The sequence below is a fragment of the Miniopterus schreibersii genome, assembly GCF_964146895.1.
Source record: "Miniopterus schreibersii genome assembly, chromosome: X".
Taxonomy (NCBI): domain Eukaryota; kingdom Metazoa; phylum Chordata; class Mammalia; order Chiroptera; family Miniopteridae; genus Miniopterus; species Miniopterus schreibersii.
Window position 1 is genome coordinate 77,469,702 of NC_138104.1, and position 22,389 is coordinate 77,492,090.

General features: G+C 41.6%; 2 protein-coding genes across 8 annotated transcripts in view; both read right to left on the reverse strand.

Moving 5' to 3' along the window:
• The window catches only part of KDM6A (lysine demethylase 6A), a 211,796-nt gene extending 204,138 nt beyond the window's left edge, over window positions 1-7,658 (reverse strand). For all 7 annotated transcript variants that reach the window (XM_081126644.1, XM_081126643.1, XM_081126640.1 and 4 more), the window contains exons 1-2: window positions 7,087-7,658; window positions 6,810-6,873 (exon numbers count right to left, since the gene is read on the reverse strand). In XM_081126644.1, the coding sequence (XP_080982770.1) occupies window positions 6,810-6,873; window positions 7,087-7,247 (225 nt within the window). In that variant the 5' untranslated portion in view covers window positions 7,248-7,658. The remainder of the gene's footprint in view (window positions 1-6,809; window positions 6,874-7,086) is intronic.
• A 13,150-nt stretch (window positions 7,659-20,808) lies between these two features.
• Window positions 20,809-21,387, reverse strand: DUSP21 (dual specificity phosphatase 21; the record flags this gene model as incomplete). The annotated part of the gene is made up of 1 exon (XM_081125905.1): window positions 20,809-21,387. The coding sequence occupies one exon, from the start codon at window positions 21,385-21,387 to the stop codon at window positions 20,809-20,811; it is 579 nt and encodes a 192-aa protein (XP_080982031.1).
• Between the last annotated feature and the right edge of the window lie 1,002 nt (window positions 21,388-22,389).

The window sequence follows — 22,389 nt, forward strand, 5'->3', positions numbered from 1 at the left end:
CCTAGCCAGTGTGGCCCAATGGTTAGAGTGCAGGACTGAAGGGTCCAGGGTTCAATTCCAGCCAACGGCACATATCTTGGCTGCAGGCTCGATCCCCGGCCCCGACTCATGCAGGAGGTAATCAATCGATGTCTCTTTCTCACATTGATGTTTCTCTCTCTCCCCCCCCTCCACTCTCTATGAAAAGCAATGGAAAAAATATCCTCAATGAGGATTAAAAAAAAAAACATATACCTGGATAAATGGAATAGGCTATCTGTAAATTAAGCTAGCCCAGAAACCATTCTGCAATATCTCACAAATGTGAACACCCCTATTTAACTCACAAGTGTACTGTAACAATTTAATGAAATAATTTAGTTTTAAATGTCTGACAAAATATGTTGCATGATGTAAGTTCTTATTAAATGTTTTAAGGGGGAAAAATACATCAGAATACAGTGGGTCTCAAGTGCTTTAGTTAATTTTAGCATAGCAACTATTAGGCTTTTTTTCTTTATGTTTACTGTTGAAAGTATTAGAGGTGTCCCCCTTGTTCCCACTGATCCTCTTCACCCCGCATCCACTCCACCCCCAGGCCTTCCCCACACCATTGTCTGTGTGTGAAGGTTATACATTTATGCATACAGGTTCTTTGATTAATCTCTCCCCACCCACCCACCACCCCTGCCTTCCCTCTGAGATCCCTCAGTCTGTTCCATGCTTCTCTGTCTCTGGATCTATTTTGTTCATCAGTTTATTCTGTTCATTACATTCCACATGAGATCATGTGACACTTGTCTTTCTCTGATTGGCTTATTTCGCTTAGCATAATACTCTCCAGTTCCATCCAAGCTGTCCCAAAGGGTAAGAGATCCTTCTTTTTTATAGTTGCATAAGTATTTATCAGGTAACTTTTAAAGTTAATTCTAAAATTCTAATAACCTAAAATCCAGAGGCTATTAGTTAACTTTTGAAATTCCCAAATTAGGAATATACAGACCAGGAATAGTTAAATGAGAGACTAGTACATGAGCCAGAATGGCACTCCGCAAGGCAATGCTTCTTTTGCCTTTACTTCAGTCAGCCCTGGAATGCATTAGGTAGCACAAGAGGTGTTAGAAGTTTATCAGGGAAATAAATGATGTTCCAAGTTATTCTGGCTTGGCAGAAATACTGTAAAGGCACCTCCACCTTTGCAGTAACAGAGTCTAAGAATCAACAAAAAACCCAGGGATCCTAATACTCTCCAGAGTGCACATGTAGTCTAGGAGTCCCATTCAGCCCTGTGTTCCACCACTGACCAGGTAACTAGTGCTTTTGTACATGCTTGCTAATCATGTTTTTATGGGTGGCACAAAAAAAAAAAAGTCATTCTAACTTGTAACTTGTTAAGTTGACCTTTTCATAAACTTTCAGGATACTTCACATTTCTGCCACTGATGTTCCTGTGTTAGTCATCCTTATACTTATTTCACCCCTCTTAGGGAACTTTGTTTTCAATGCAAGACAGGGATATCTATGTTATCTTCATATTCTCTGCATAGAAGACTTGCACTTAGTGTACACTCAAATATTTGGGGGGTTTTTGGTGTGTTTTTTTTGTTTGTTTTAAATGTATCTTTATTCATTTCAGAAAGCGGAAGAGAGATAGAAAGGAACATCAATGATGAGTGAGTCATTGATCGGCTGCCTCCTGTACGCCCCCCACTAGGGATCGAGCCCACACCCGGGGCATGTGCCTTGACTGGGAACTGAACTGAGATCTCCTGGATCCTAGGTCCATGCTCAACCACTGAGCCACACCCAGCCAGACAATATTTGTTGCTCTAATTTATGCTGTTGACAAATTACAAACCAATATGGAAAACTGTTACAATTATATGTGAAGCTAGGGTATGAGTACAGAAGACTGTCAATTATGCATTCATTAAATAAACTCCATTGATTAACTAGTCTACAAATAAATACATGTGGGCCTTAAATAACCTAACCACCATTTCAATTCTTAGACAATCTGGTGGTGTTTTTGTAACATAAATTAGCTCTCTGGCTACCACATTTCAAAAATATTATAAATAATGCACAGTGTTATCAGTCATTAACATCAATTTCAAAGAGCTCAAGGCATTACAATGAGTTCCAAAATAAAAATAAACTTACCAGAAACCTTTTCAAACCTGCAAAATAATACTGGTACTATATAAATAAAAACTAACTGTTACATAATCAAGTCAAAAAAAACGATTTTTACTCTGTAGCTAGCCAAGCACTGAACCTTCATTTTGGTTTAGAGTACACGACCTGTCGTTCCACTTAACCACCTAAGTCACAAAAACTCGAATGTTCCCTAATCATTTCAATTTGTAATTGATTCTACAGAAAGAACTACCCAGTGAAAAAGAAAGGCAGAACTTTTTTTTTTTTTTAAATATATCTTTATTGATTTCATAGAGAGGAAGGAGAGGGAGAGAGATAGAAACATCAATGATGAGAGAGTCATTGATCAAGCCCGCAACCGGGCATGTGTCCTGACTGGGGATAGAACCCCGATCACCTGGATCCTAGGTCGATGCTCAACCTCTGAGCCACGCCCTGCTGGGCAAGAAAGCCAGAACTTAAAAAGTGTCTGTGTGTATATATATATTCCTGCAGTTCTAATCTGTGCCCAGATATACGAGAATTTTCTATAATCTCTTATTACCAGGGATGTATCAAAATTTTAGCAAATGTGTACTAACTGTATGAGACTCTGTCCAGATAAACAATAATGATTATAACTGCTTAGAAGACAACTTTCCAAACTAGAAAATAGTTTTTTCATCGGATTAAAGACCTAATTTTCAAACACAAAGCATGACATTCTGTGGTTACTTCTGTAACCCAAACACTAATCTTCTTTAGCACTGGAAATAAATATATCTCTTTAAGTCTTAGCAAACAAAAAGCACACATAATACAAAATTTTAAACATCATCAATATCCAAATATTATAATTTTAAAAAGCCACCTCTAAAACTGACCTAATAATTTTCCCATATACTCTGCATGCAGATATAAAAATACTTCAAAATTAATAACTATGTATTTTAGCAGTAGTTCCCTGATACACATAAGATTCCCCAGCCCTGATGGGTGAAAAAGGTCTAAGGGATTAAGAAATAAAAATTGCCAGTTATAAAAACAAAGATGTAAATTACAACATAAAGAATAGTCAAAATATTTTATAACTATGTATGGTGCCAGATGACTTATAGACGTGATCACTTCATAAGGTATTTAAATGTCTAATCACTATGTTGTACACCTGAAACTAATACAATATTGTATTGTCAAATGTAAATGAAAAATAAAATAAAAATTTTATAGAAAATAAAACCATAATGGTATTTTAAAAAGATTCCCCAGGCCGTTAGCATATTATTACTATAAATATGCTCTATAGTAGTACCATATTTATACTCTTACTATATTTATGCTATATATTACTCTATATACTTTAACTCAAATCCTTATCCAACTGAAAGATTAACTCGGTTTTCAAATGATACTTAAAAAGTGATCATAGTTAATTTGTTAAAATGTTTCCTTTCTTAATTACTTTTGAGTACCTCCACTGTAATTTTTGTAAAAATTAGAATCTGGCTTATATTACCAAAAGATTAATGGTCAACTAGTTTGAAGAGCAAAGTGGTCAGGCTCATACTGCATTTCGAGAACTCTGATTAAGCACTCACTCACTGTTTTTGATCTTTTAAAAATATTTTAAAGATATTACTACAAAAACAATATGCTGTATTACTATCTTTTTAACCCAAAACCCTAAGCAGTATATATAAAATGGCAAACGTACAAACAAAAATTCTTTCAATCAAAAACTCTAATATAAATGAATCTTACAGAACATTCAGAGACTAAGAGAAATCAGCAGTTTGGATAAAGTATCTTCACACCTAGAAAAGGAACACACAAATTCAGGGGCAAGAGACACTTATTAAATGTTTTAAACTTTCCAAAGCTTTTAAGTCAAGCATTATCTTTTTTCAAACCTACAAATTTTCATAATCCAAAAAAAAACTTCAAAGATCCAATAATATATATAAGAATTTTTTAAAACAAGTAGTAATAGCTAAGTTTCTGTCAGAAAGAAAAAAAAGTTACACAAAGTGCAGACTAAATTTGTCTGGGGAGGGGAAGGAGGTAATGACAAAAATCCTAGCTAAAAAGAGAATAGTGGGAGTTATTCAATTCCATTATTTGCCCTCAGTTAAGGAGCCTGAACCTACCCCGACAAAGAAAAGCCAACTCTTGTTTTTAAGACTTCCAGAGAATAAGAATTCTGAAACCAACATAGTTCAACATTCCACACACACACACAGAAAAAAAATACTGTTTTCCAAAAGATGGACGAAACTAAATAATTCAGTACTTCCAATAGAAGGACTCCAGCTCATTCATTCTATTCAGAATCCAACTGAAACACAGGGTGAGGTTATATAATGTCAAGCTTTATATTACACATTTCACTGGTATATTCAGGCTCACAAAGATGCAACCGAGAACTGCATGAAGCTGCAAGCACAGACTCTAGAATGTTTTATTTTAATATTAAGGCTAATGAATCTTGACCAAAATAGGTAGGACCTCACAAGCACTGAGTCTAAATAAAGATTTTTTTTCTTTAGCTCAACAAAATACTTGTTTGTAGTTCATCAAATTACCCAGTATTTTATGAAGCCTTAATTCTTCCCCAAAACATAATGAAGCTCGCTAGTTTCTCATTTTTAAGATGTCACTGTATTCAAACATCAAGAAAGTAACACACACGTTCACAAAAAATATTAGAAAATGTTCAGTTCTTTAAAATTTAAACTCAACAGTGCATAATAACTTCAGGGTTCAATATTACAATCTGAAATCCAATGTTACGCGCCATCCACTCCATCTAAATATGAGCATTCTGAGATATGAAATCTTCGACTGGCATTTTACACATTAGCCACATAAAACATCAGATTCCATTTATTTCTTCATTACTGTAACCAAAAGCAATTGATTTGGCCTAACTTTTCCAAATGAATTATCTTTGCAAACAATTTTACCAACCTTCTATTAGACCTGCATTATTCATTTCAAAATAAAATAATGCTCCTTAAATTTAAAGTACTTTGTTTAATCTTTTGGAATGACAACTTCAACAGTAGCCAAGTATTTTTAAATAAAATAAATACTCAGATTGAAAAAAATTCTCCAAGGCTTAAATCACTGATGCTTAAAATCATTTCCAAGCTAGTCACTATTCATTTTTCCTTTGATAATTTTAATGAAGTCAATTAATACCTACAGTCAACGTTTAATTCAAGTTACCTCTATGGGTCAAAGGGACTGGACTTACTGAAAAGAATTATTTCTGTTTAGCTTTCTGGTCATTATTTGTGATTGAAATCCCTTATACTTAGTTACTCTGAAACAAAAACAAAAGCGTAATTACAGATAAAAGGACTCTCCTAAACCAAACTACAGACAAAAATTCAGGACAACTAAATAAAAAAATTTTTTAAAAGACAGAATAAAATGCTAGGCTTTATTCATTTCAAACTTTCTTCTCAATTGCAACAATAAAGCTAGATGTCAAATGCAAAGCTACTGATTTCAGCTAGGAAAAAAAAAACACATCTACTGGCAACACCTAACACACTCCCAAGTTTCACGGTCCCAATTAAGAAGAAAAACCACAAATACCATTTCAATCAGGTTTTGGTCAGGAGACACAAACTGATGCAGGCAGATGGAGATTCCCCAGCCTTTGTTCAATAGCTTATGGAAGGGTAACTAAATGTGCTACAGGTTGATAAGCATTTACCAGGCTTATGAATGCTGTTTCCAAGCTTGAAAAGGGTACAAGAATTCTGTACGCAAATCATCTTGGATAATTTGTACTGAAAACCACCAAGCTACACACTTCGCAGGAGAGGCCTATTCATCGCTACTATTTATTTCCATGTTTACCTCTCCTCCCTCCCCTAAACCCCCCCCCCTCCTTCACTTTCTCCTCCCACCCTGTCCCGCCATCTTGGGCCGATAGGAGCAGCCATTACTTAACTAAATGACAGTGCCAACAACTTTCCACACAAATAAACAGAAGCTACACCCCGACCGCCCCTTCCTCGGCCTCCCCTGTCAGACACACAGGAAACGAGGTTCCAAGAAGAAAACGCATTCACAGATAACTGCAGGATTTCTATGGCAGAAAGATCCAAAAAGTAAACAAGTCACCTAACTTCAGGTAAAACACATACCAATCGAGATGCACGTCAACAGACCAATGCAAACTCTTCACCGCCCTAAACTACGTGCAACTTCCCCCTTCTGGGACCAGGGATACAAGAAAGCCCAAAATGTTTGGTTAGCAGCAGATATCACGAACAGCCTACCTGAAGGAATGGAATAAAAACCAGGGAGGCAAGGAAGTCGGAAATTTGGGGAAATGTGCACACATTTACGATCCCTTGACCCTAAAAGGTACCTCGGAGATCATCGGTCTAACCCCTGCAAAAGCCGAAGAACCGGCAATTCTGTCGACCCGGTTGAGCTCGGCCCCAAAGCGCTACCGTCTCCGTTCCTCCAGCTACATGCGGAGAGGGCGATTTCGCAAGGGAGCCAGCGAGGTACCCGGAGAGCTGAAGCAGGAAATACTTTTCCGGAAGCCTCTGGGCCCTCGTTCGCGGCCACAATGAGCGCTGGCCCGGCCGCGGAGCCCGGGGAAAACTGGGCGAGCGGGGCGCGGGCCACTGAGACCGTGTCCGCGCTCCGGCCCGCGGCTGCCTTACCTTGCCCAGTAGGGCCTTCGTCCTGGCGCCATCTTCATGAAACCTCACGAACCCGAAGAGGCGGCTGTGGGAGAGACACACGCGGCTCGTTAAAGCTCCGGGAAAGCTACCGACCCACCCTGGCCCGAACCCGAGGCCCCGCCATCCGCTACTGCACAGAGAGCGCCAAGCTGAGGTGCCCGCCCCGCCGCCGCCAAAGGCGAGCCGCGCTCGGGCCGCCCCGGAGAGCGGCGCCAGCCCGTCCGGAGCCGACCGGGCGGGTGACCGCGGCCCGTACCTGTCCAGTCCGCCGAGCGCCTCCCTCTCCTCGGCTGTCAGACTGGGGGACGCCTCCTCGCTCTCGCCGCTCGCTTTTCCCGCCGCCATTTTCTTTTCCTCATCACCGAAAGCGGCGGCGGCAGCGGCGGCGGTAGCGAGCGACACTCCGCAGGATTTCATGGAAACGCTGCGAATTCACAACTCCAACGCCGACACCCCCCCCAGAGCCGGGGCCCGCAACGACGCCCCCAATCTCCGCGCGGGACCGGCAAACCAACTTTATCGCCGCCTCCTCCTCCGCCGCGGGCTGCAGCGACGAAAAATCCCAACGCGGCGGCGAAGGCGGCGGCGGTAGGGGCTGCGGAGCCCCCTGGTTGGCAGCAGCGGCGGATCGGCTGTAGGGTCACATCGCGGGGACGGGCGGGGGGCAGCCACAGGCGGGGACGGCAGGAACGGCCGGAGCGCACAGGGCTGGGGGACACAGGAGGGATTTGTTGGAGAACCAAACTTCCCCGGCACCAGCACAAAGTTGTTGTAATTGTGTCACACAGCGAACCCCACGCCGCCGCCGTGGCCCCCCCCTCCCTGCCCGGCCAGGGCCACCAATCAGCCAAGCCCGCTTGCCTCACGTGACCTTTGTTGACTCACGTCAGCCGTGGCTCCACTCAACTTGCTAGCTGCCCGAGCCCCGCCCACGGAGGCCGCCACCGACGGGAAGCGGGACGCAGGCCAATTCTGCCCGGTGGTTGGCTGCTGGGCCTGTCTGTCGGAGGAAAGGGTTGGCCGCAAGAGGGAGCGGCTGGGTAGGTTGTGCTGGTTAAATACTGTGGGGCAGAGAATGGAGGGTCTGGGCCGTGTCACTTCGGGAGCTGTGGCGGTCTTGGGGGGGGGGGGGGAGAGTGGGAGGGGGGCTGTAGGGAAGGGCAAGGTCCAGCACCACCTGCGGCGGGCCAGAGCTGTGAGCGAGGACGCCTTGGACCCCCTTGGCCCGGGAGCTCGGGGATGGGCCCAGCCCGCGGCTCCAGCAGCCCTGCGCTCCGGGAGTCCCGGGTCCCCCAGGGCCTGGTAAGGGTCTCAGAGCACGGCCCCTGAGCTCCGCCAGCGGAAGAAGGCACACACTTTTGGCACCGCTGGAAATAATGGCCTCCGCGAGGAGCGCGCTCCGAGAGCGGCTGCGGGCTCCATGCCCCGCGGCTCGAGTGCGGCCTTGAGCCCGGCCTGCTCTCTCGGCCCTGATACTCTCACTCGCGCCGAAAGTGAAGGGGGAAAGGCTTCCTGACCCCCGGCCGGAGGGAATGAAGAGTCGCCCACCGGGTATTGCTCGCTAACCACGGCTCCCCACCGCCGAAGGTCTGTTGGCGACACTTTGGGGCCAAATTTTCTTGCTACCTGCGTTTTATCTGTAGTTCATTACGGTATTGTAGGAAAAAAGCAGCGACGAAAATCTGTTAAGGGGGATCTCCACAATGTTGGTTTCTATTGCTGTGATTTCAGTGGGGCCTGCATGGAAGAGTTGGGGGTGCTTGTGAACAGGCCTGAGCGAAAACATAATTAAGATCCTCATCACAGTTTGCAACCCAGAAAAGCCTTTACCACCACCACCACCACCCCAACATGCCTTAAACAGTAACACTTTCTTGTTCTGACCGTGCCTCGGACACAAATGAAAAGTCAGTAGTCTGACTTTCAATCCATAGTGTATTTAGGAGGAAAAGAAAACATGCCTTCGTCCATTACTCTTTTCAAAATACAAATGTAATAAGATACATCTCATATAATAGGTCTCTTACAGGGCACACCTCTTGTCTTCAGGGAAAGGAAAATATTAATGGACATGAATTTATAAACATGGACTCATTTTCAATAATGTAACCAATAGACAAGATATATTTAACTTGGATTTCAAAATACAAGGAAAACAATTCAGTGCTGACTCAGTAATCCTAGCAGTATTAGATGAGAAGCTGTGGAAATCCCAACTGATTTTGCACACAGGCACAGTTTTAAATTGTTCCACTGAGACTAGTAACTAGACTAACAAACTGTAGTTTTATATAGATTATATTTCATGTTTAATTACTTTCTCTGAAACACCTCTTCCATTCTTTATGGTATTCCATTTTATTTGAATGAGTAAGTGTGGAGGGCTGAGTATTTTCTACAGCTAAATTAACACATGCATTGTTAATTTTGTCACAAATGATGACCTTAAAAGCCTGGGAGATTTTGACACCACTCTCTCCCCCCACCACATACACACACACTAGACTTGCACAGGCGAGAGATACAAATTCTGCGTTATTTGGCCATCTTCCTGAAGTTGATGGTTCTTGAGTCGGGCGCTTTCCAAGGATTATAAGGCTTCCCACCCCTAACCCCTCAAAACCTTTCCCAATACATAGTAATTACTAGGTAATAGCAGCAAAATTGCATTGAGTGAATGTAGTGGATGGGTTGGAGTCAAGTAGACCTGGATCAGATCCTTAACCTGCACAGGCTGTGTGACCTTGGGAAAGTTACTTACCCTCTAAGCCTTCTAGAACTCTGTGTCTGTCCCAACTACAGATATCTGTCCTCCATCATGAAGTATGAGACAATTTTTATACAGTAACAAATCCTATCACTGTAATTTTTTAGATATCAAATAGTTTATAATCTGTCAAATGTACTTACAATGAAGGTTTAGTTCCTTCCTGGAGAGAGAAATGGGAAATGGGATAAATGACTTTATAATTATTTCTATGAAAAGTGAATCTGAAAACCCATATGGAAGGCAGTGCAGTTGAATCAAAAGATTATGGATTGTGGAATCATTCACATCTAGATTTTAATCCTAACTCTACCACTTGATAGCTGGGTGACTTTCAACAAGTTAGTCTAGTTTGAGCTGCAGTTCCCTCATCTGTTAAAAAGAGAAAATATAGCCACTTGACAGCACTATTTTGAAGATTAAATGCCATAAGGTAAGTAAAGTACACATAATGCATTCAAAAACCTCAAAAAAATAGGAAGGTTGGAATTTCTAAAATCTTTTCTAACTTTCACATTCTGAGTTCTAAATTTATCAATCACCACTCTACCAGTCACTTCCTCCTTATTCCTCCCCAACCTCTGCATGAGCCCAACACATAGGTAGACCTAATCTACCTTTTATTTGGGGCATATGACCCAACATTGCTACATCTCTCCTTCATTATTGTAAAATTAAACCTTTTATCCCCTAGTACTGATTCTTGTTTCATAATTCTAACTGCACTAGGAACTGGGGAGAGTAACTTGAATTTACCAAGTTGATAAGATTACTATATGCATAGATAAATCAATATTTTAAAATTACATAAAATTTGTATCATGCTGAGTGGTATGGACTAATTAGTGCATGGACTAATTAGTACATAATTTTTAGCACTATTACGTTAATACTTATGTAAGTACCATCAATTAATATCAGAGGAGCAGCCCACTCAATAGTAGGAAAATAAATTTAACTTCCTTTCAAACAACTAAATACTTAACTGAAGCATTTAGGAATATATAGTTCATTTATAATGTTAGTGCCACATAAACCTATACAGATAATAAAAATTCACATAATAGTCATGATTTATGTAGTCTTATAAATAAAACTATACTTATCCTTTATTATCAGGATCAAAAATAAATTCAAAAAAATTGACTAGCTCTTCCTATGCTTACCAGTGTCTTAAAGATTGTCCAACTGATGTCCAAACACATTGATGATAAATATAGGGTAAGGGTTGAGGGGAGATAGGGAGCCAAATACAGATAGATTTTCAGTTGTTACAAAAACTTAAGTTGTCCAAATAGTTTTGGGACTTCTGGAAGAAGCTAAGACACCCACACCAACCAGGAGCCTAGACTTTCACCCTCACCAGGCTGTAATGAGGCACTTCAGATCCCCACCACCACCACCACTGTACCGGGGAGCCTGGACTTCTACCCCCACCAAGCAATAATGAAGCATCACTCCCCTTGCTTGCTGAGTTGGTGTCAGAGGAGGCCTAGTGGAGAGTCAGGACATTCATCACTGCCCAGTGGTAACAGTGCCACCACTTGATGTGTCAGTGAAAACAATGTGAGGAGCAGTAATGAGGCACTCCTACACCTCCCAGCCAGGGTGGTATCAGTGGAGACCTCAACTTCCATCCACACCAAGCAGTAACAGAGAGACTCTTCCCCTCTACCAGGGTCAACCAAGGTTGGGTGGGGAACCTGGACTTCTCCTACCTAGCAGTAACAAGGCAATGCTTTCCCTTCCCCCACCAGAGTGAAAGAGCTTGAACACAGGATTTAGATAAGATCCAGGGTCTCATAACATAATACCCAAAATGTCCAGGTTTCAATAAAAAATCACTCATACCAAGAATCAGAATAATCCCAAGATTAATTAGAAAAGACAACAGGTGCAAACACAAAGATGAATCAAATGTTCAAATTACCTACCAAGGATTTTAAAGCAGTCATTATAAAAATGTCTCAATGAGCAATTATAACCCCATTTGAAACTAATGAAAACCTAGAAAGTCTCAGCTGAGAAGTAGGAAGTTTCAGAAAAGAATTGAAAATACAAAGAAGAACCAAGTGGAAATTTTAGAACTGAAAAATATAATAACCAAAACTCAGTGTATGGGCTCAACATCAGAATGGAAGGAATAAAGGAAAGAACCAGTGAACTTCCAGACAGAACAATAGAAATTACCCAATCTTAACAGAAAATAAAGTGAAAAAAATTATCAGCCTCAGGGATCTGTGGGACTATAACAAAAGATCTAACACTTATGTTCTCATAGTTGCAGAAGGAAAGGAGAAGTATAGGCCTGGGCCCAAAAAGTATGCAAAGAAATAAAGGCTGAAAACTCCCCAAATTGACATGGTCCCTGTCCTGAACTCTTGGAGAGTTGTGTAAATAAATTCTATACTAATACAGAGTGATGAGTGCTATAAGCTTTGCCCAAATATCTGTGGATGCTCATAAAAGAGACATCTTTTTCAGCCAGAGCAACCAGATAGAGCTCCTAAAGAATAGAATATGAATTGGTAGGAGCTGGAGGGTAAATGTAGGGGTGTGTGTGTTCTAGGCAGCAACACATCTGCAAAAGCTCAGGAGCCTAAGAGTATGAGAATTCTGGTAAATTCAAGAAGTTGAGTATGGCTATGACCAAAAGGGAGTTCAAGTTGGAAAATTGGGCAGTATCATGAAGAATCTAGAAAAAGAAGCATACCAATGGTTACAGTGATTTTAAGCATGAAAATACAGTAGTAACTGTAGGGTTGCTACGTTTGTTAGTGCTGCTGCTTTAAACAGAAGATTTCTTTTCACCTGAGATCAGCAGCTGGCACCAGGCTCAATAAGTATTGGCTAGCTAGCCCTTTTGCTAGACCAGGGATCGGGAACCTACAGGCTAAATTCAGCCTCCCACCTGTATTTGTACAACCATTTCATCACACATTAAAATTACATGAAATTGAAATTTTGATGTCCATAAATAAAGTTTTATTGGAATACAGTCATGCTCATTCATTAATGTATTATCTATGGCTGTTTTCACAAAACAACACAGAGTTGAGTAGTTGCAACAGAGAATGTATGTGATGCTCTCATTGCTTCACATGGCTGCTTAGTGCCCTACAAATCACAGTGATGCTCTTATAACTTGGCAGTGTTTCAATTCCCACTCATATAACACCATGACATTTTTTTTTTTATTATTACAAGTGCATCCCTATTATGTCAAAGCAGAAAAAAGAGGAAAATGGACTTCAAATGTCATGCTTTTAATGCACAGTGGAGTGTGGATTGTTTCATCAAATTTGATAGCAAAGCATTTATTATGCAATAACACCAGAGTTTTGCTAAAAGAATACAATCTATGTCCACATTATCAGAATACACTCATCACAATATCCCCAATTGATGGGAAAGCAACAGTGAGAACAATTAGGGAATTTAAAACAGAATATTTCATCACAGCAGAATTTCTTCACAAAAATGAAAATGAGGCTGCAATCAAAGCAATTTTCTGAGTAGCTCATTTCTTAGCCAAACAATTTCATTAAATTGTGTAGGAGTGCAACAATAATGTGTCCAGAGAAATTAAGACTATTAACCTTTCAGCTAGAACAGTATTTGAAGAGTTGAGGATATTGAGATCAACATCAAGAGTCCATTATCCCAGCCAGTGTTGCTCAGTGGTTGAGCATTGACCCAGGAACTAAGAGGTCACCAGTTCAGTTCCCGGTCAGCCACATGCCCGGGTTGCAGCTTGATCCCCAGTATAGGGTGTGCAAGAGGCAGCCAATTGATGATGTTTCTCTCTCATCGATATTTCTCTCTATCCCTTTCCCTTCCTCTCTAAATATGAATTTTTCATATTTCAAAATTCATTTAAGTATGCAGTTGAAGAGTTTCTACCTAACCATCAATTGGAGGTGATTTAAAAAGCCACTAAACAACAAGGCAATTAACTGAGTGGTTTTCCTTGGCTCTTCATGAGTTAACGGAATACTAATACTAAATTGTTTATTTAAGGATTGAATGCCTTGTTTGAAGTGACTGAAGAATTAGCCTATGTGAATAGACTGCATGAAACACTACAGGGGAAAGTATTTTCAAAGAAGCTGAAAAACACTGATTTGGTACATGAAGTGGAACCTGCTAAGATGTGTTACAACTGATGGTAGTAAAAATATGTATAAAGTAGAAAAACACCTTTAACAAATTGCAAAGCTTGTAGAAATGTAAGGTGTTTAAACCCAATAGTTATTCATTGTATTATTCATCAGTAATTACTTTGTGGTAATATTTGAACTTATCATGTGTTATTGAACCAGTAATGTCAATGGTAACTTCATTCACTCTCATGGACTTAACCATCATCAGTTCTGTGAATTTTTTTCAAAAGTAGAAACTAAATATAGTGACTTGCCATATCACACAGCAGTTCAGCGTCTTAGCAGTGGCAAAATTCTACTGTGATTCTTTTCAGCTCAAGAACAAAATTGAAAATTTTTGAATGAGAAGAACAGCGTTCAACCACTGCTATCAAACTATGAATGGCTTTGGAAATTTGCTTCTGCTGGAAACTTGTTTAATGAATTACACCATTAACAAGGTAAAACAGCACTTATACATGAAATTTACACAATAGTAAAGTCATTTTGATGACAACTAACATTGCTTTAATTACAAGTAATCTCAATCCTCTTTATACACTTCCATACTCTCAAATGTTAAAATAAGAAGCAAAATATCCATTCATATACAAATTTGCAGCAGATATCTTTTTCTAGTTCAAACTACAGTTCCAAGCAGCGGTTTTCAGACCTTAATGCAAGTGCAAGGGAAATTTTCATATTTCAAAATTCATTTAACTGTGCAATTGAGGAGTTTCTGCCTAACCATCAATTGGAGGTGATTAATTTGCAATGTAATGACATACTGAAAGGCAAATATCAAGAGAAGAATCTAACAGAATTCTGTAAATGCCTTCCATGCAACAAATATGCTCAATTAAAATCATATGCACATTGATGTCAGTGTTTGGCAGTGCCTATCTGTATGGAAAGACATTTTCAAAAATGAATTACATAAAATCCCATTACAGATCAGCATTAACAGATGAACATTTGCAAACTAATCTGATGATAGGGAATTCTAATTTTGAGCCCTAATTAAGCAAAATGTATTCCAAACACAAAGAATCCCATTCTTCTCATTAGTAGACCTATATTACCAAAAGTTGTACTCAAGTATTGATGTTAGATTTTTAACTTTATCAATACAATGTTCGTGGAAATTCATTTCCTCTCTCTCTCTCTCTTTTTTTTTATACACTCAGCATTTGACAAAGGAGGCAAGAGCATACAATGGAGCAAAGACAGTCTCTTCAATAAATGGTGTTGGCTCCCAGCCCCAGACGCAGAAGCCTCAGCTCCCCAGCAGCATAAGGCTCAGGCACTATAATAAACTCCATATATGTCTTAAATAAATAAATAGTTTTGGGAAAACCGTACAAGTACATGCAAAAAAATGAAACTAGACCACCAAACCACACCGTACATGAGAACAAACTCAAAATGGATAAAAGATCAAAATGTAAGTCGTGAAACCATGAAAATCCCAGAAGAAGCTATAGGCAGCAAAATCCCAGACATCTCTAGTAGCAATATGTTTGCTGACATATCCTTAGGATGACTCCCCATGAACTCAATTCCTGTCTGGGACTATTTGCTCCATTTCTTTTTTTTTGTTGTTAATTTCTTCCACAGAATCAGAAACTCTTGGGTTCTGGCAGAGGGAGGGCAGAGTAGACCAGAGCTGTGAGAGGAGAATCCTGGGGTGACAGAGCCCAAGGACAGTTACCTGGATCCCTGTGCTGAGTCATTCCCCCATACTGCCTGTTTTCTCTCTTGTTATATAAATACCTACATAATATCTTTGCTTTTGCCTCTTGGCCTGCAAAATCTAAAATATTTACTATCTGGTCCTGTACAGAAAAACTTTGCCAACCCTTGGCCTAACTAATTGGTTTCATGGGGGCTTCCAGTTCAAAATGTTATGTTGCTATTTGCCCCTAAGTGTATACTGCCCTAACTTCTCACAAAAATCCCCTCAAATACAGAAAAAAAGACAAGACTTCACAATATCAAAGACTAAAACTGACAGTTAACCTAAGGCTTGGATCTGGGTAAAACTGATATTAATTATGAGGCAGATGATCCTAAATGGGTGGATCAAGAAGGTCCTAGTGCCCTAGCAGGTTTTGCTCAGTGGTTAGAGCGTCCACTTGCAGACTGAAGGGTCCCGGGTTCGATTCCAACCAAAGACACGTACCTAGGTTGCAGGCTTGATCCCCAGCCCCAGTCAGGGCATGTGGCATGTGCAGGAGGCAATCAATCGATGTGTCTCTCACATCGATGTTCGTCTCTCTCTCTCTCTCTCTCTCTCTCTCTCTCTCTCTCTCTCCCTCTCTCTCTCTCTCTCTCCCTCTCTCTCTCTCTCTCTCCCTCTCTCTCTCTCTCTCTCTCTCTCTCTCTCTCTCTCTCTCCCTTCCTCTCTCTGTGAAAAGCAATGCAAAAAATATCCTAGGGTGAGGATTAAAAAAAAAAAGAAGATCCTAGTCATGGTTTACCTTTACCTTGGCTTAATTTCCTCAAAGACACTAACTGAAAAAGGTAGGAAGCCACTTATTTAAGGTCCACACCATACCCCCTGGTGACCCACCATCTGTCTCCCGACTCACAGATTGGTACCTAAACCATTTCTGCAAATTATGTAGCTGGTCCTACCCAAAACTTCAAGGAAAGGCCAGCATCTTGAATATCCCTGAGAGAAGTCTGGCTGGGAACTGTACTGTGTCATGTATCACATTAGTATGAAAGAGGTTCAAAAGGTGAAGTCAGACAGCTACAGACTCAAGATGAAGATTCTGCCACTACTTCCATAGACAGATGGTGGGTTCAGGGGTAACTGACTCAATCACCTGTAGACAGATTGAGCCCACAGAAACCTTGTCTTATTTGAGGGTAAGGAGAATAATCAATACAGAGCTAGGGAAAGAGAAAAATCAGAAGAATCAGAGGAAATGAGAACTCTTCTTCATCAGGGTTCAGGAGAAAATTCTAGAAATCTGTTTACATCCTTAAAGCTTCTGTGAAAAACAAACAAAACAGAAGGAATGAAGAAGTATTGAGCCCTGGTCCATTTTGCTCAATGGCTAGAGCATCAGCCTGCTGACCAAAGGGTTCTGGGTTCGATTCCCAGTCAAGGGCACATACCTCAGTTGCAGGTTCAATCCCTGGCCCCGGTTGGGGCTCATTTGAGAGGCAACCAATCAATGTTTCTCTCTCTCTCTCTCTCTCTCTTTCTCTCTCTCTCTGTTTGTCTCCTCTCTCCCTTCCACTCTCTAAAAATCAACTGAAAAAATATCCTCAAGCGAGGATTTAAAAAAAAAAAAAAGTGGTGCTGAGATGTAAATCCAATGTGATGAGATGAAAAGAGAGATAGACAGGGTAAGAAAAATGAACAAGTAGTTTATTTATTTATTTTTAAACATATCTTTATTGATTTCAGAGAGAGGAAACAAGTAGTTTAAAAAAGAAACAGAATTAAACTACACATTGGAGACAGTAAAGAGGAAAATTTATCTGGCAGAAAATTGAACTCAGTGTCAAGAAGAAAGCTGATGCTAAGAAATTGAATGGAGTTAAACAGTCAGAGATGGAAACAATGAGAGAGAAGATGATAGGATAGCCATGGAAAAAGAGTGAAGAAAATAGAGAACCAACATATGGATAATTTGTGTTCCTAGATAAGGAACAAAGACAAATGAAAGAGAAGTAATAAAAAGAAAATAAAACAGACATTTTCTGTTCTTCAACATTTTCCTGTTGAAGAACAGTGTATGTTGATTGAAAAGCTAACTATGTTGTAGCAAAGTCAATAAAAAAGGACCTACAACTAGAGACATCATGGCAGAAGTTTTAAGCTATAATATTAAAGTGTCCATAATTGTTCAGGCAAAAAATATGAAATCATATTGCCCAGATAAAAAACAAACATCAGTCTGTCTGACTTACATCTAGAATTTTTTTTTATCCTCACCAGAGGATATTTTTTTTCATTGCTTTTTTAGACAGAGTGGGAGGGAGAAAGAGAAAGAGAAACATTGATGTGAGAGAGACATATCAATTGGTGCCGGACCGGGGCTGGGGATGGGGATCGAGCCTGCAACCGAGATACCTGCCCTTGACCAGAATCAAACCCAGGACCCTTCAGTCCGTAAGCCGACACTCTAACCACTGAGCAAAACTGGCTAGGGCCTCATATTCTACTTTTAAACAGCTACAATTCTTTTTTTCCCCAGGTGTGGTGGGGGGTGGGGGGACTTTCCCTTTCAAAGTTCTTCTGGCTGGTCTAATAATCAAATAGACATGAAACACATTAGCCAGAGAAAATAATCAAGTTTAATAATACACATGTATGTAAACCCTGTATACATGAGAGAGTCAGAGACCCCACATGCACAAGAGGTTCAGAGAGAGAGAGAACATGGGTTTATAAGACATTTGAGCTTGGGATGAGAGGTAAGGTGCCTTGTGAGCTTCAAAGGTTCATTGCAGAATGATAAAAAGAGCAAATGTTTAGTAATTAGAAGTTTGCCCTGCCTTATAGTCGGATCAAAAGAGGTTATCTTTGATAATCTCTTATTATGAGAAAGGCCCCTAATTCAAATTCTCCTAGGTAGTTAAGGGAGGGGCAGAAATTTCTCTTGAAACTGAAACTAAAATCTTTAGCTCAAAATAATCTGCATACCACAGAATCCCATCTCGGGGTGGCTCATTCTGAACCCCCACACAGGTGACATGATCCTTTTCTTCTCTGTGTGTATTGTCTCTGTGTGTTACAGCACTTTATGCATACTTGATAAAAGCTGGGAACAACCCTATTATGGACTGAACTGTACCCCTCCCCAAATATGAAGTCTTAACCACCAGAACCTCAGAATGTGACCTTATTTGGAAATAGGGTTGTTGCAGATGTAATTAGTTGAGATGAGGTCATAATGAAGTAGATGAGGTCATGCTAAACCCTTAATATGACTGGTGTCCTTATAAGAAGAGGGAAATTTGAACACAGACATGCACAGAGGGAAGACAGATGTGAAGTCACACTAGGGACTATGGCTATGTGATCACAGCAATGCATCTAGAAGGATTGCCAGCAATCACCAGAAACTAGGAAGTGGCAAGGAAGGATTTTCCATCCAGGTTTCTGCCAGAAAGGCTGCTTTGTGGGGGCTCTGCCATACCAGCCCTTGTGTTCTGTGAGACTGTTCTTCCATCTTTTTTTTTTTTTAAACATATCTTTATTGATTTCAGAGAGAGAGGAAAGGAGGGGGAGAGAGAGAGAGAGAGAGAGAGAGAGAGAAACATCAATGATGAGAGAGTCATTGATCGGCTGCAGCCCGCAACCCGAGCATGTGCCCTGACCGGGAATCGAACCCCGATCTCCTGGATCCTAGGTCGATGCTCAACCGCTGAGCCACGCCCAGCCTGGCTGTTCTTCCATCTTTAAAAGGAGGGGATCTGTCTAGAGCAGTGTTTTTCATAGCCCACCCCACCCTACCCCAAGTTGCATCTTTGAGCTTTCATTTTGTGGAATTGGGGGTGAGGGTGAGTTTGGAGAGAAAGGGCTTTCAGATTCCACTGGGCTATGGACCCACAGGTCTGTATCAACTGAAGTAGTTGTGCTGCTGTCTCACATATTTCTTTTCTAAAATCCTCTGGATTGAAATAGCTGCTCCCAAGCCAGAGCCAGATACCTGGGGAGTTTAAACAATTCCGTATTCCAAGGCCTACTTCTGGGGACCATTCATTTGTCCCTTTGTCAAGTTCCTCCATGGATCCTGGTAGATCCTGAGGTGCTGGCTCTTAATGATCAGTGATTCTAAACAAGGCCTTTGGTGATGGTGGTTGGGAGGTGGTGGTGGCTGGAATTGTGCTTCTTGCTTCTTGTTTGTACGTAGATTAAACAGAGTGATACAATGGCTCTAAATCTAGGCTTCCTCTGAGGTAGAATCCTAAGGAAACTTAAACCATTTGTTTTTACAGACAGGATGAGTTTTTGGAAGGGCACTTGGTAGATAATAAAGAGCTGTGCACAGATGGGGAAAATGTCATTGTGAGGATGAATGTGCTGACCCCCACCCAGCAGGGCCAATGAGTATCATTAATAACAAGAGCTGCCCTTTATTCCAAGCATGGAACCATTCATGTGCTAGGTCTCATGCTAAGGAATTTAAACCTCACAACCACCCTGTGAGAGATGGTCTGTCACTGCTTTCATAGGTGAGGAAGCAGAGGCTCTGGGAGCCCCCAGGTCACAATGGGAGGAGGTATCAAAGATGACAGGACTATGTCCTAGCCAGCAGCTTCAGCCTTCAAAGGCAAGGCCCCTAAGAGAAATCCTTGAGGCCTGGTGTCAGGCCTGTTCTCTCAGCACTTGCCCTGGATGGAGAAAGGGATTAATGTCCCTTTTCTCAAAGGCTGGCTGGCATCACCAGGGGTACCTTGAGGCTTTGGTATCTAGTACAGTACTTGAAAAAATATTTTTAAACTTTATATAGTGGAATCATTGCTTTGAAAACTATTTTATGTGTAAATCCAATCTAGAAAACCAGAGTTGGGCCACTGTGGTTGAAGGTAAAGGCAGGGGTGGCCTGAGACTTCCTCAAGGCCCTCAAGGCTTCCAGAGCACCCATGAAAGCTACTTATCCAGTAGGTTGGCACTTACATCCTGCAGGGAGTGCCATGATATCTAAGGCTTTGGCTTTGGCATGGGAAGAACTAGGTGGGACTCTTGCTGCAGGTGTAGGGGGATTGGGAGGGGGAAGGATGGGGGGAAGGGTCCCTCCTGCATTAGGCAGCATCCAGCAGAGCCCAGATGCAGGTCCATCTGAGCTGGGCACCACTTTCCCCACCCTCCTCTCCATGATCAGCTGCGCACAGGATAAGAAATATTGTCACCATCTCACACTGAATGGATTTTATTCTTTGACCATAAGGCTCACTAAGTTAAACACTTCAATAGCCCCCACCCCCCCGCTTTTTGCTTGCCCTTCTAAAAGGCATTGGGTTGTCTTCACGGACCAAAGTTCAGCAGTCCTGTTCCATGTTGGTATAGAATCGATAGGAGGTGTTAGGGGCTGGGCAGGAAGGCTCACATTGACATCATCAGACGGAACTCCTTCTGGTACACGTCTGGAACCATACCCACTGGAGAATCAATCATCTGGACGGTGTTTTTGGTAAAGAGCTTGTATTCATAATGTATAAGCTGTTCCCAGAAGCCATTGTTAGGTCGGATGATGGGGCGGCAGCACTTGGTCCATGTGTGGGCGTCGAGCAGCGACACGGTGTGGTACTTCATCAGGAAGGCCATGCAGACTGTGGCTGAGCGGCTCACGCCGGCGGCGCAGTGCACCAGCGTGCGGCCCTGTTTCATTTCCACGCTGTGGATGTGATCAGCTATGGGATCAAAAAAGTCACAGATGCGCGCGCTGGGAGAGTCAGTCACTGGTACCTTTAGGTATTGAATGTCCTCAAAAAATGTGTTGACTACCTCCACTGAAACATTGATGACAGTCGTGATGCGATTGCTGGACAACAAGAATCTGTTGTTAGCCGCCATACTATTACTTATATAAAGGCTGCTGGTTATCTGGGAGATGCCATGGACCCACGAGGGCTGTGGGACAGCCTCAACCGGCAAGGGACGTGGTGGTGGTGGTGTTGTCATCGAGGCAGCAGGGCAGCAGTCTCTCTGGGCCGGTTTCGGGGCACCACTCCCACTGGTGTGTTAAGTAAGCTGCCGCGCTGCAAAGCCTCTGGCGAGGGTCTGAGGGTCAGTAGGCAAGCCACTGGTTATTACCCCCTCTGCCCTGAAGCGTCACAATCCCCTGCCTGCCAACTGGTTTCCATGGCAATGGCAGTTTGCCACAGGGAGGACTTGGTCTCCCAGCCAGGTCTACAGAGAAACCCCTCCCTGCCTCTGAGCGTCATAATCCTCTACCACCCAGCCCACTGGTTTCCATGGCAACAGCAGTTTGCCACAGGGAGGACTTGGTCTCCCAGCCAGGTCTTCAGAGAAACCCCAGATCTTTTCTTATCATTCTTCATAGTCATTCATTTTCCAAGCTCTAATTTTTTATTTTTATATTTCAATTACAGTTGGCATTCATTATCCAACCCCCAATTCTGATCTGTCTTAATGTTTTAAAATGTTCTATTGCCAGATATCTATTTTAGGTTTCAGTTATTGGACCACAATGAACACTAGATCTATGAATGCTTCTATTTTATTGGTGTTGCAGAACAGGCTTACACTTTTTCTACAAAGTTGTAGAATCATATTTTAAGTTGGGGAACAGCATTTGGCTCACGAGATATGCTAATCACTATAAACGTTCAGTAAGATATAGGTTTGGCTGGGCTTAGTGGGCTGGTCTGACACATCTTAGTTGATTGTAGCCATAGAATTTTGCTCCTGATTAACACATCAGGACTGGTTTTAAAGGAACGTTGCCAACTGGTGTATGTAGCTGTTTATCTACGGTGAAGTTGGCCTGTGGTGGACAGTTGTGACTAATTTAGCTGTGTCACAGTCCATTTGTGCATATGGCTCAAATGATTTATCACTCGATTCTACTTTATTACCTGAAACAACAGCTCAAATTATCCTGTCTACTTTCTTGAAAAATAATGCCCATATACTTTGTAAACTACAAATCATTCTGATCAC